Genomic DNA, 15,145 nt, shown 5'->3' with positions numbered 1-15,145 from the left:
GGGCGGAACCCTTTAATATGGGGCTGAACCCTTTAATATGGGGCTGAACCCGATATGGGGCGGAACCCAATATGGGGCTGAACCCAATATGGGGCGGAACCCGATATGGGGCTGAACCCAATATGGGGTGGAACCCAATATGGGGCGGAACCCTTTAATATGGGGCCGAACCCAATATGGGGTAGAACCCTTTAATATGGGGCGGAACCCTTTAATATGGGGCTGAACCCAATATGGGGCGGAACCGGAGGCGGTTCCGGGTTCATAGGGTTCCCATAGGGTTCAATGAGATATAGGATGGTTTATAGGATGGTTTAGGGTCGGATCCGGATCTTCCATGGCCCTACAAGAGACTTATGGCAACTGGTTGGGTCCCCCTCCCATCCCAGCCAAGAGGTTGGCGAGACAAGCAGGTAAATTTGGGGTGAAAAAAGACGATTTTGGGGCTGTTTCTTTGGTTGGGTGGGAGGAGGGGAGGGTTGTTGTGTGTATTGATGCTGGGTGGAGCAAGGGAGAATGGGACTAAATATGGGTGTTTTCTTGCTTAAAATGACCCAAAATCGCCCTTTTTTGCCCCATTTCACCCCTATTCTTGCTTAAAATGACCCCAAATCGTCCTTTTTTGCCCCATTTCCCCCCTATTCTTCCTTAAAATGACCCAAAATCGCCCTTTTTTGCCCCATTTCCCCCCCAACCTCCATGCTGAATCCATATTGGTGTTATTCTTGTTATTCCTGCCTAAAATGACCCAAAATCGCCCGGTTTTGCCCCATTTCATCCCTCACCCTCAATGCTGATTCCATATTGGTGTTATTCTTGCTAATCTTGCTTAAAATGACCCAAAATCACCCATTTTTGCCCCATTTCACCACCCAACCTCCATGCTGAATACAGATGGGTGTTATTGGAATCCATATTGCTCTTATTCTGGCTTAAAATGACCCAAAATCGCCAGTTTTTGCCCCATATCCCCACCCCCCTCCCCCATACTGAATCCATATTGATGTTATTCTTGCTATTCTGGCTTAAAATGACCCAAAATCACCCATTTTTGCCCCATTTCCCCCCCAACCTCCATGTTGAATCCATATTGGTGTTATTCTTGTTATTCCTGCCTAAAATGACCCAAAATCGACCGGTTTTGCCCCATTTCACCCTCCAACCTCCATGTTGAATCCATATTGGTGTTATTCTTGCTAATCTTGCTTAAAATGACCCAAAATTGCCCATTTTTGCCCCATTTCACCCCCCAACCTCCATGCTGAATCCATATTGGTGTTATTTGAATCCATATTGCTCTTATTCTGGCTTAAAATGACCCAAAATTGCCCATTTTTGCCCCATTTCCCCCCCAGCCTCCATGCTGAATCCATATTGGTGCTATTCTTGCTAATCTTGTTTAAAATGACCCAAAATTGCCTTTTTTTTCCCATTTCACCCCACAGCGTCCATGCTGAATACAGATGGGTGTTATTTGAATCCATATTGCTCTTATTCTGGCTTAAAATGACCCAAAATTGCCCGTTTTTGCCCCATTTCACCCCCCATCCTCCATGTTGAATCCATATTGGTGTTATTCTTGTTATTCTGGCTTAAAATGACCCAAAATCACTGGTTTTTGCCCCATTTCACCCCCCAACCTCCATGCTGAATCCATATTGGTGTTATTTGAATCCATATTGCTCTTATTCTGGCTTAAAATGACCCAAAATCGCCAGTTTTTGCCCCATTTCCCAACCAACCTCAATGCTGAATCCATATTGGTGTTATTCTTCCTATTCTTGCTTAAAATGACCCAAATTCACCCTTTTTTGCCCCATTTCACCCCTACTTTTGCTTAAAATGACCCAAAATCGCCCTTTTTTGCCCCATTTCCCCCCTATTCTTGCCTAAAATGACCCAAAATCGCCAATTTTTGCCCCATTTCCACCCTATTCTTGCCTAAAATGACCCAAAATCGCCAATTTTTGCCCCATTTCCCCCCTATTCTCCCTTAAATTGACCTGAAATCTCCCATTTCTGCCCCATTTCACCCCTATTCTTGCTTAAAATGACCCAAAATCGCCCTTTTTTGCCCCATTTCCCCCCTATTCTTGCCTAAAATGACCCAAAATCGCCCTTTTTTGCCCCATTTCCCCCTATTTATGCTTTAAATGACCCAAAATCGCCCATTTTTGCCCCATTTCCCCCCTATTCTTGCCTAAAATGACCCCAAATCGCCCTTTTTTGCCCCATTCCACCCCTATTCTTGCCTAAAATGACCCAAAATCGGCCTTTTTTGCCCCATTTCCCCCCTATTCTTGCTTTAAATTACCCAAAATCGCCCTTTTTTGCCCCATTTCCCCCCTATTCTTGCTTAAAATGACCCAAAATCGCCCTTTTTTGCCCCATTTTCAACCCCTATTTCTTGCCTAAAATGACCCAAAATCGCCCTTTTTTGCCCCATTTTCCCCCAATTCTTTTCTAATATGACCCAAAATCGCCCTTTTTTGCCCCATTTTCCCCCTATTCTTGCTTAAAATCACCCAAAATTGCCCTTTTTTCCCCCATTTCTCCCCTATTTCTTGCTTAAAATGACCCAAAATCGCCCTTTTTTGCCCCATTTCCCCCCTATTCTTGCCTAAAATAACCCAAAATCGCCCATTTTTGCCTCATTTCCCCCCTATTCTTGCATAAAATGACCCAAATTCGCCCTTTTTTGCCCCATTTCCCCCCTATTATTGCCTAAAATGACCCAAAATCGCCCTTTTTTGCCCATTTCCCCCCTATTCTTGCCTAAAATGACCCAAATTCGCCCGTTTTTGCCCCATTTCACCCCTATTCCTGCTTAAAATGACCCAAAATCACCCTTTTTTGCCCCATTTCCCCCCTATTTTTCCTTAAAATGACCCAAAATCGCCCTTTTTTGCCCCATTTCCCCCCTATTCTTGCCTAAAATGACCCAAATTCGCCCTTTTTTGCCCCATTTTCCCCCTATTCTTGGCTAAAATTACCCCAAATCGCCCATTTTTGCCCCATTTCCCCCCTATTCTTGCCTAAAATGACCCAAAATCGCCCATTTTTGCCCCATTTCTCCCATATTCTCGCCTAAAATGACCCAAAATCGCCCATTTTTGCCCCATTTCCCCCCTATTCTCGCTTAAAATGACTCAAAATCGCCCTTTTTTGCCCCATTTCCCCCCTATTCTTGCTTAAAATGACCCAAAATCGCCCAATTTTTGCCCCATTTCCCCCTATTCTTGCCTAAAATGACCCAAAATCGCCCTTTTTTGCCCCATTTCACCCCTATTCTTGCCTAAAATGACCCAAAATCGCCCTTTTTTGCCTCATTTCCCCCCTATTCTTGCTTAAAATGACCCAAAATCGCCCTTTTTTGCCCCATTTCCCCCCTATTCTTGCCTAAAAATGACCCAAAATCGCCCTTTTTTGCCCCATTTCCCTTATATTCTTCCCTAAAATGACCCAAAATCGCCCTTTTTTGCCTCATTTCCCCCCTATTCTTCCCTAAAATGACCCAAAATCGCCCTTTTTTGCCCCATTTCCCCACTATTCTTGCCTAAAAATGACCCAAAATCGCCCTTTTTTGCCCCATTTCAGCCCTATTTCTGCCTAAAATGACCCAAAATCGCCCTTTTTTGCCTAATTTCTCCCCCTATTTATGCTTTAAATAACCCAAAATCGCCCTTTTTTGCCCCATTTCACCCCTATTCTTGCTTAAAATGACCCCAAATCGCCCTTTTTTGCCCCATTTCCCCCCTATTCTTGCCTAAAATTACCCAAAATCGCCCATTTTTGCCCCATTTCCCCCCTATTCTTGCCTAAAATGACCCAAAATCGCCCTTTTTTGCCCCATTTCCCCCCTATTCTTCCTTAAAATGACCCAAAATCGCCCTTTTTGGCCCCATTTCCCCCCTATTCCTGCTAAAAATGACCCAAAATCGCCCTTTTTTGCCCCATTTCTCCCCTATTCTTGCCTAAAATGACCCAAAATCGCCCTTTTTTGCCCCATTTCCCCCCTATTCTTGCCTAAAATGACCCAAAATCGCCCTTTTTTGCCTCATTTCCACCCTATTCTTGCCTAAAATGACCCAAAATCGCCCTTTTTTGCCCCATTTCCCCCTATTCTTGCATAAAATGACCCAAAATCGCCCATTTTTGCCCCATTTCCCCCCAATTCTTGCCTAAAATGACCCAAAATCGCCCTTTTTTGCCCCATTTTCCCCCCTATTCTTGCCTAAAATGACCCAAAATCGCCCTTTTTTGCCCCATTTCATTCCTATTATTGCTTAAAATGACCCAAAATCGCCCTTTTTTGCCCCATTTCCCCCCTATTCTTCCCTAAAATGACCCAAAATCACCAATTTTTGCCCCATTTCCCCCCTATTTTTCCATAAAATGACCCATAATCGCCCTTTTTTGCCCCATTTCCCCCCTATTCTTACCTAAAATGACCCAAAATCGCCCTTTTTTGCCCCATTTCACCCCTATTCTTGCCTAAAATGACCCAAAATCGCCCTTTTTTGCCCCATTTTCCAGCAGGGATTTACTCGGTCGCAGGTAACGTGGCTCCCATTGGTCCCTTCAGGTCGGGTGAGTCCTTAATTTTCCCCTTTTTTGGCCTTTTTTGACCCAATTTTTCACTTTTTTGCCCTAAAATGGGTCCTTAGCACCCATAGAATCCAATGGGGATTGATTAAAGATGGATGGGATTGGTTGGATGGGAGATATTCAATCCCAAAATCCACCAATGGGAGCAAGGCAATGGAAGGGATCCTCCAATGGGATCAACCCAATGGGAGGGATCCACCAATGGGATCAACCCAATGGGAGGGATCCACCAATGGGATCACAGCAATGGAAGGGATCACCCAATGGGATCAACCCAATGGGAGGGATCCACCAATGGGATCCACCCAATGGGAGGGATCCACCAATGGGATCGCACCAATGGGAGGGATCCACCAATGGGATCACAGCGATGGAAGGGATCCTCCAATGGGATCCACCCAATGGAAGGGATCCAATGGGATCACAGCAATGGAAGGGATCATCCAATGGGATCACAGCAATGGAAGGGATCCGCCAATGGGATCACCCCATATCTCTGCCCCATATATTGTTCCCTGCCCCATATCTTGTTCTGCCCCATATATTTTTCCCTGCCCCATATATTGTTCTGCCCCATACATTGTCCTCTGCCCCATATATTGTTCCCTGCCCCATATATTGTTCTCAGCCCCATATATTGTTCTCTGCCCCATACATTGTTCTGCCCCATATATTGTCCTCTGCCCCATAAGTTGTTCTCAGCCCCATATATTGTTCTTTGCCCCATACCTTGTTCTCTGCCCCATATGATGTCCAGCCCCATACATTGTTCTGCCCCATATATTGTTCCCTACCCCATATATTGTTCTGCCCCATATATTGTTCCCTGCCCCATATCTCGTCCTCTGCCCCATATATTGTCCTCTGCCCCATATATTGTTCTGCCCCATATATTATTCCCTGACCCATACATTGTTCTTCCCCATATGTTGTCCTCTGCCCCATATATTGTTCTGCCCCATATATTGTTCCCTACCCCATATATTGTTCTGCCCCATATATTGTTCCCTGCCCCATATCTTGTTCTGCCCCATATATTTTTCCCTGGCCCATATCTTGTTCTGCCCCATATCTTGTTCTGCCCCATATCTTGTTCTCTGCCCCATATCTTGTTCCCTACCCCATATATTGTTCTGCCCCATATATTGTTCTGCCCCATATAATGTTCTGCCCCATATATTGTCCTCTGCCCCATATCTTGTCCTCTGCCCCATATATTGTTCCCTACCCCATATATTGTTCCCTACCCCATATACTGTCCTCTGCCCCATATATTGTTCTGCCCCATATATTGTTCCCTGCCCCATATATTGTCCTCTGCCCCATATATTGTTCTCTACCCCATATGATGTCCAGCCCCATACATTGTTCTGCCCCATATCTTGTCCTCTGCCCCATATATTGTTCCCTGCCCCATATATTGTCCTCTGCCCCATATATTGCTCCCTACCCCATATCTTGTTCTGCCCCATATATTGTCCTCTGCCCCATATATTGTCCTCTGCCCCATATCTTGTTCTGCCCCATATATTGTTCCCTGCCCCATATATTGTTCCCTACCCCATATATTGTCCTCTGCCCCATATATTGTTCCCTGCCCCATATATTGTTCACTATCCCATATATTGTTCTGCCCCATATGATGTCCAGCCCCATACATTGTTCTGCCCCATATCTTGTCCTCTGCCCCATATATTGTTCCCTACCCCATATATTGTTCCCTGCCCCATATATTGTTCCCTATCCCATATCTTGTTCTGCCCCATATATTGTCCTCTGCCCCATATATTGTTCTGCCCTATATATATTGTTCCCTGCCCCATATATTGTCCCCTGCCCCATATATTGTCCTCTGCCCCATAGCGTCCCCCGACAGCTTTGCTGATGACGACGACTACGACGACGTCTCGGTGTCGGGGTCGGATCGTGGCTCCAAACCAGCCCCATCCAATGAGAATCTACAGAGCAAAGGGGGAAGCGCAGGTAGGACCCAAATCCCCCCAATTTCACCCCAAAGTACCCCCAAATCACCTCAAAATACAACCCAAACAACCTAAAATAGCCCCAAATCACCCCAAAATACCCCCAAATCACCCAAAATCTCCCCAAAATACCCCAAAAACAACAAAAAATGCCCCCAAATCACCCAAAATATCCCCAAAATACCCCAAAAACAACCCCAAATACCCCCAAATCACCCTAAAATACCCCAAAATCACCCAAAATCTCCCCAAAATACACCCAAAACAACCCAAAATACCCCAATTTCACCCCCAAATACCCCCAAATCACCCCAAATCACCTCAAAATACACCAAAAACTACCTAAAATACCCCCAAATCACCCCAAAATACCCCAAAATCACCCAAAATCTCCCCAAAATACCCCCAAAACAACCCAAAATCCCCCCAAATCACCCCAAAATACCCCCAAATCACCCCAAATCACCCCAAAATACCCCCAAAACAACAAAAAATACCCCCAAATCACCCCAAAATACCCCAATTTCACCCCAAAATACCCCCAAATCACCCCAAATCACCTCAAAATACCCCAAAAACAACAAAAAATACCCCAAATCACCCCAAAATACCCCAATTTCACCCCAAAATACCCCCAAATCACCCCAAATCTGCCCAAAATACCCCCAAAACAACACCAAATACCCCCAAATCACAGTAAAATACCCCCAAATCACCCAAAATCTCCCCAAAAAACCCCAAAACAACCTAAAATACCCCCAAATCACCCCAAAATACCCCAAAATCACCCAAAATCTCCCCAAAATACCCCCAAAACAACAAAAAATACCCCCAAATCACCCCAGAATACCCCCAAATCACACCAAAATACCCCAAAATACTCCAAAAACAACACCAAATACCCCAAAATCACCCAAAAATACCCCCAAATCACCCAAAATCTCCCCAAAATACCCCCAAATCACCCCAAAATACCCCCAAATCACCCCCAAATACCCCCAAATCACCCCAAATCTGCCCAAAATACCCCCAAAACAACACCAAATACCCCCAAATCACAGTAAAATACCCCAAAATCACCCCAAAATACCCCCAAATCACCACAAAAACAACCCAAAATACCCCAAAATCACCCCAAAATACCCCAATTTCACCCCAAAATACCCCCAAATCACCCCAAATCACCTCAAAATACACCAAACACTACCTAAAATACCCCAAAATCACCCTAAAATAACCTAAAATCACCCTAAAATACCCCCAAATCACCCTATAATAACCTAAAAACACCCTAAAATACCCCAAATCACCCCAAAATACCCCAAAATCAAACCAAAATCATTCTAAAATACCCCAAAATCACCCTAAAATACCCCAAAATCAAACCAAAATCACCCTAAAATACCCCCAAATCACCCTATAATACAACAAAGATATCCTAAAATACCCAAAAATACCCCAAATCACCCTATATTAACCTAAAAACACCCCAAACTACCCACAAATCACCCCAAAATACCCTAAAAACACCCCCAAGTACCCCAAAATCACCCTAAAATGCCCCAGAATCACCCTAAAATACCCCCAAATCACCTCGAAATCACCCGAAAATACCCCATAATCACCCTAAAATCACCCCAATATCACCCTAAAATACACCCAAATCACCCCAAAATACGCCAAAATCACCCTAAAATACTCCACAATACCCCAAAACCACCCTATAATACCCCAAAACCCCCCCAAAATACCCGAAAAACACCCCAAAATACCCCCAAAACAACCCAAAATACCCCAAAATCACCCCATAATTAACTAAAAACACCCCAAAATACCCCAAAATACCCTAAAAACACCCCAAAATACCCCCAAATCACCCCTAAATACCCCCAAATCACCCAAAATCTCCCCAAAATACCCCAAAATCACCCTAAAATACCCCCAAATCACCCCAAAATATCCCAAAATCACCCAAAATCTCCCCAAAATACCCCCAAAACAACCCAAAATCCCCCCAAATCACCCCAAAATACCCCCAAATCACCCCAAATCTCCCCAAAATACCCCCAAAACAACAAAAAATACCCCCAGATCACAGTAAAATACCCCCAAATCACCCAAAATCTCCCCAAAATACCCCCAAAACAACCTAAAATACCCCCAAATCACCCCAAATCACCTCAAAATACACCAAAAACTACCTAAAATACCCCCAAATCACCCCAAAATACTCCAAAATCACCCCAAAAAGAACCCAAAATACCCCAAAAACAACAAAAAATACCCCCAAATCACCCCAAAATACCCCCAAATCACCCAAAATCTCCCCAAAACACCCCCAAAACACTCCAAAATACCCCCAAATCACTTTAAAATACCTCAAATCACCCCAAAATACAACAAAATCACCTTATATTAACCTAAAAACACCCCAAAATACCCCAAAATCACCCCAAAATACCCCAAAAACACCCCAAAATACCCTAAAAACACCCTAAAATACACCAAAATCACCCCAAAATACCCCAAAAACACCCCAAAATACCCTAAAAACACCCCAAAATACCCCAATATCACTCCAAAATTCCCCAAAATAACCAAAAATTAACCTAAAAACACCCCAAAATACACCAAAATCACCCCAAAATACCCCCAAATCACCCAAAATCTCTACAAAATACTCCAAAAACAACCCCCAAAACCCCCAAATCACGCCAAAATACCCCAAAATCACCCAAAATCTCCCCAAAATACCCCAAAAACAACAAAAAATACCCCCAAATCACCCCAAAATACCCCAATTTCATCCCAAAATACCCCCAAATCACCCCAAATCACCTCAAAATACACCAAAAACTACCTAAAATACCCCCAAATCACCCCAAAATACCCCAAAATCAAACCAAAATCACCCTGAAATACCCCAAAATCAGCCTAAAATACCCCAAAATCACCCTAAAATACCCCAAAATCAAACCAAAATCACCCTAAAATACCTCCAAATCACCCCATAATACTCCAAAATTATCCTAAAATACGCCAAATTACCCCAAATCACCCTATATTAACCTAGAAACACCCCAAAATACCCCCAAATCACCCCAAAATACCCTAAAAACACCCCCAAGTACCCCAAAATCAGCCTAAAGTGCCCCACAATCACGCTAAAATACCCCCAAATCACCTCGAAATCACCCGAAAATACCCCATAATCACTAAAATCACCCCAATATCACCCTAAAATACACCCAAATCACCCCAAAATACCCCAAAATCACCCTAAAATACCCCAAAATATCCCCAAATCACCCTATAATAACCTAAACCCCCACCAAAATACCCCCAAATCACCCCAAAATACCCTAAAAACATCCCAAAATACCCCCAAATCACCCTATAATTACCTAAAAACACCCCAAAATACCCCAAAATACCATAAAAACACCCCAGAATACCCCAATATCACCCCAAAATACCCCCAAATCACCCTATATTAACCTAAAAACACACCAAAATACCAAAATCACCCCAAAATACCCAAAAAACACCCCAAAATACCCCAATATCACCCCAAAATACCCCAAAATAACCGAAAATTAACCTAAAAACACCTCAAAATACCCCAAAATCACCCCAAAATACCCCAATTTCACCTCAAAATACCCCCAAATCACCCCAAATCTCCCCAAAATACCCCAAAAACAACAAAAAATACCCCCAAATCACCCCAAAATACCCCAATTTCACCCCAAAATACCCCCAATTCACCCCAAATCACCTCAAAATACACCAAAAACTACCTAAAATACCCACAAATCACCCCAAAATACCCCAAAATCAAACATAAATCACCCTAAAATACCCCCAAATCACCCTAAAATACCCCCAAATCACCCCAAAATATCCCAAAATCAAACCAAAATCACCCTAAAATACCCCAAAATCACCCAATAATACCCCAAAATTATCCTAAAATACCCCAAAATACCCCAAATCACCCTATATTAACCTAAAAACACCCCAAAATACCCTAAAATCACCCCAAAATACCCTAAAAACACCCCCAAGTACCCCAAAATCACCCTAAAATGCCCCAGAATCACACTAAAATACCCCCAAATCAACTCGAAATCACCCGAAAATACCCCATAATAACCCTAAAATTACCCCAATATCACCCTAAAATACACCCGAATCACCCCAAAATACCCAAAAATCACCCTAAAATACTCCAAAATACCCCAAAACCACTCTATAATAACATAAAAACCCCCCAAAATACCCCTAAAACACCCCAAAATACCCCCAAAACAACCCAAAATACCCCAAATCACCCCATAATTAACTAAAAACACCCAAAATACCCCAAAATACCCTAAAAACACCCCAGAATACCCCAATATCACCCCAAAATACCCCAAAATCACCCTATATTAACCTAAAAACACACCAAAATACCAAAATCACCCCAAAATACCCAAAAAACACCCCAAAATACCCCAATATCACCCCAAAATACCCCAAAATAACCGAAAATTAACCTAAAAACACCCCAAAATACTCCAAAATCACCCCAAAATACCCACAAATCACCCCAAATCTCCCCAAAATACCCCAAAATCACACAAAAATCACCCTAAAATACCCCAAAATCACCCCAAAATACTCCAGATTCACCCCAAAATCCCTTAAAAACACCTGAAAAGACCCAAAAATCACCCTAAAGTACCCCAAAATCACCCTAAAATACTGAAAAACACCCTAAAACACCCCAAAATCACCTCAAAATCACCCCAAAATACCCAACAATCACCCTAAAATCACCCCAATGTCACCCTAAAATACCCCAAAATACCCAAAATCACCCCATAATACCCCAATTTCACCCCAAAATACCCCCAAATCACCCCAAATCACCTCAAAATACACCAAAAACTACCTAAAATACCCCCAAATCACCCCAAAATACCCCAAAATCAAACCAAAATCACCCTAAAATACCCCAAAAACAACAAAAATACCCCCAAATCACCACAAAATACCCCCAAATCACCCAAAATCTCCCCAAAATACCCAAAAAACAACCCCAAATACCCCCAAATACCCCCAAATCACCCCAAAATACCCCAACATTACCCTAAAATACCACAAAATCACCCTAAAATACCCCAAAATCAACTGAAATACCCCAAAATATTCCAAAATCTCCCTAAAATACCCCAAAATCACCCCAATACCCCAAAATCACCCTAAAATACCCCAAATCAACCCAAAATACCCTAAAAACACCCCCAAAATACCCCAAAATCACCCTAAAATACCCCTAAATCACCCTAGAATACCGAAAAACACCCTAAAACATCTCAAAATCACCCCAATATCACCCTAAAATACCCAAAATACCCCAAAATCATACCAAAATCACCCTAAAACACCCCAAAATCATGCAAAAATACCCCTACATCACCCTATAATAACCTAAAAACACCCCAAAATACCCCCAAATCACCCCAAAATACCCAAAAAACACCCCAAAATACCAAAAAAACACCCTAAAATACCACAATGTCACCCCAAAATACCGAAAAACACCATAAAATACCTCCAAATCACCTCAAACTCACCCGAAAATACCCCATTATCACCCCAAAATCACCCCATTAACACCCTAAAATACACCAAAATACCCCAAAATCACACTAAATTACCCCAAAACATGCCAAAATACCCCAAAACACCCTAAAATACCCCAAAATCACCACAAAACACCCCAAAATCTCCCCTATACCCCCAAATCACCCTAAAATACCCCAAAATCCCCCAAAATCACCCCAAAATACTCAAAACACCACAAAATCACCCTAAATTACCCCAAAAAACCCTAAAATACCCCAAAATACCCCCAAATCTCACTAAAATACCCCAAAATACCCCAAAATCTCCCTAAAATACCCCAAAATCACCCCAAAATCACCCTAAACTACCCCAAAACCTCTGTAAAATACCCCAAAATCACCACAAAATACCCCAAAATCACCCTAAAACACCCCAAAACCTCCATAAAATACTCCAAAATCACCCCAAAATACCCCAAAATCACCCTAAAATACCCCAAAATCACCCATAAATCACCCCCCTATATCACCCCAAAATACCCCAAAATCACCCTAAAATACCCCCAAATCACCCCAAAACACCCCAAAATCACCCTAAAATACCCCCAAATCACCCCAAAATACCCCAATATCACCCTAGAATACCCCCATATCACCCCAAAATACCCCAAAATCGCCCTAAAATACCAAAAAACACCCTAAAATACCCCCCAAATCACACTAAAATACCCCAAATCACACTATAGTAACCTAAAAACATGCCAAAATACCCCAAAATCAACTGAAAATACCCCCAAATCACCCTAAACTACCCCCAAATCACCCTAATATCACCCCAAAATACGCCAAAATACCCCAAAATCACCCCTATTCCCCCAAATCACCCTAAAATCACCCCAATATCACCCTAAAATACCCCAAAATACCCCAAAATCACCCCTATACCCCAAAATCTCCATAAAATACCCCAAAATCACCCTAAAATAACCTAAAATCACCCTAAAATACCCCAAAATACCCCAAAATCACCCTAAAATACCGCCAAATCACCCCAAAATACCCCAAAATCACCCTAAAATACCCCCAAACCCCCAAAATACCCCAAAATCACCCTATAAAAACTTAAAAACACTCCAAAATACCCAAAAAACACCCCAAAATACCCCAAAACACCCCAAAATGTCCCAAAATCACCACAAAATACACCCAAAATCTCCCTAAAATACCCCAAAATCAACCAAATACCCCAAAATCTCCCTAAAATACCCCAAAACACCCCAAAATACCCCAAAATCACCATAAAATACCCCAAAACACCCCAAAATCACCCTAAAATACCCCAAAATCTCCCTAAAATACCCCCCAAAAACCTCAAAAATACCCCCAAAATCACCCTAAAATACCCCCAAAAAACCCTAAAATACCCAAAAATCACCCTAAAATACCCCCCAAAAAACCTAAAACACCCCAAAATCACCCTAAAATACCCCAAAATACCCCAAAATCTCCCTAAAATACCCCCAAATCACCCTAAAATACCCCCAAACAACCCTAAAATACCCCAAAAAACCCTAAAATACCCCAAAATCACCCTAAAATACCCCAAAATCACCCTAAAATACCCCAAAATACCCCAAAATCACCCCAAAATACCCCAAAACACCCTAAAATACCCCAAAATCACACCAAAATACCCCAAAATCACCCTAAAATACCCCAAAATACCCTAAAATACCCCAAAATCACCCTAAAATACCCCAAAATCACCCTAAAAAACCCCAAAATCACCCTAAAATAGCCCCAAATCTCCATAAGATACTCCCAAATCACCCCAAAATACCCCAAAATCACCCTAAAATACCCCATAATCACCCTAAAATACCCCATAATCACCCTAAAATAACCCCAAATCACCCTGAAATAACCCATAATCACCCTAAAATCACCCCAATATCACCCTAAAATACCCCAAAATCACACTAAAATCATCCTAAAATACCCCAAAATGCCCCAAAATCTCCCTAAAATAACCGAAAATACCCCAAAATCACCCTAAAATACCCCAAAATCTCCGTAAGTTACCCCAAAACACCCTATAATACCCCCCAAAACACCCCCAAATACCCCAAAATCTCCCTAAAATACCCCAAAAAACCCTAAAATACCCCAAAATCATCCCAAAATCACCTCAAAATCACCTGAAAATACCCCGTTATCACCCTAAAATACCCCCAAATCACCCCAAAATCACCCTAAAATAACACAAAACACCCCAAAATCACCCTAAAATGCCCAAGAAACACCCTAAAATACCCCAAAACACCCTAAAATACCCCAAAATCACCCTAAAATACCCCCAAATCGCCCTAAAATACCCCCAAAACCCCCAAAATACCCCAAAATCTCCCTAAAATACCCCAAAATCACCCCAAAATACCCCAAAATCACCCTAAAATACCCCCAAACACCCCAAAATAGCCTAAAAACACCCTGAAGTACCCCAGGCTCACCCTAAAGTACCCCGGAATCACCCTTAAATACCCCAAAACCTCCGTAATATACCCCAAAATCACAAAATACCCCCAAAATCTCCCTAAAATACCCCAAAATCACTCTAAAATACCCCAAATTCACCCTAAAATAACCTAAAATCACCCTTAAATAACCCAAAACACCCTAAAATACCACAAAATCTCCCTAAAATACTCCAAGATCACCCTATAACACCCCAAAATACCCCAAAATCACCTCAAAATCACCTCAAAATACCCCATTATCACCCTGAAATACCCATAAATCACTCTAAAATGCCCCAATATCTCCCTAAAATACACCCAAAAAACCCCCAAATACCCTAAAAAACACCCTTAAATACCCCAATATCACCCCAAAATACCAAAAAAATTCCCCCAAATACCCCAAAATACCCCAAAACACCCC

The 15,145-nt window shown here is 42.3% G+C and overlaps 1 protein-coding gene across 2 annotated transcripts in view; it reads left to right on the top strand.

Annotated features, from left to right (window-relative positions):
- The first annotated feature begins 250 nt into the window (after positions 1–250).
- LOC146751310 (C-type lectin domain family 4 member G-like) overlaps positions 251–15,145 on the top strand; it is a 37,186-nt gene continuing 22,291 nt past the window's right edge. The window contains exons 1-3 of one of the 2 annotated variants that reach the window (XM_085534824.1): positions 251–413; positions 4,540–4,590; positions 6,472–6,591. In XM_085534824.1, the coding sequence (XP_085390950.1) occupies positions 338–413; positions 4,540–4,590; positions 6,472–6,591 (247 nt within the window). In that variant the 5' untranslated portion in view covers positions 251–337. Of the gene's footprint in view, positions 414–4,536; positions 4,591–6,471; positions 6,592–15,145 lie in introns of both variants that reach the window. The other variant, XM_085534823.1, reaches the window with a different exon arrangement.

Source organism: Coturnix japonica, unplaced genomic scaffold (genome assembly GCF_054131305.1).
Source record: "Coturnix japonica strain WE unplaced genomic scaffold, WE-NBRP24 Scf101, whole genome shotgun sequence".
Lineage (NCBI taxonomy): Eukaryota > Metazoa > Chordata > Aves > Galliformes > Phasianidae > Coturnix > Coturnix japonica.
Note: the sequence above shows the minus strand (reverse complement) of the source record. Positions and strands in the feature narration are given on the sequence as shown.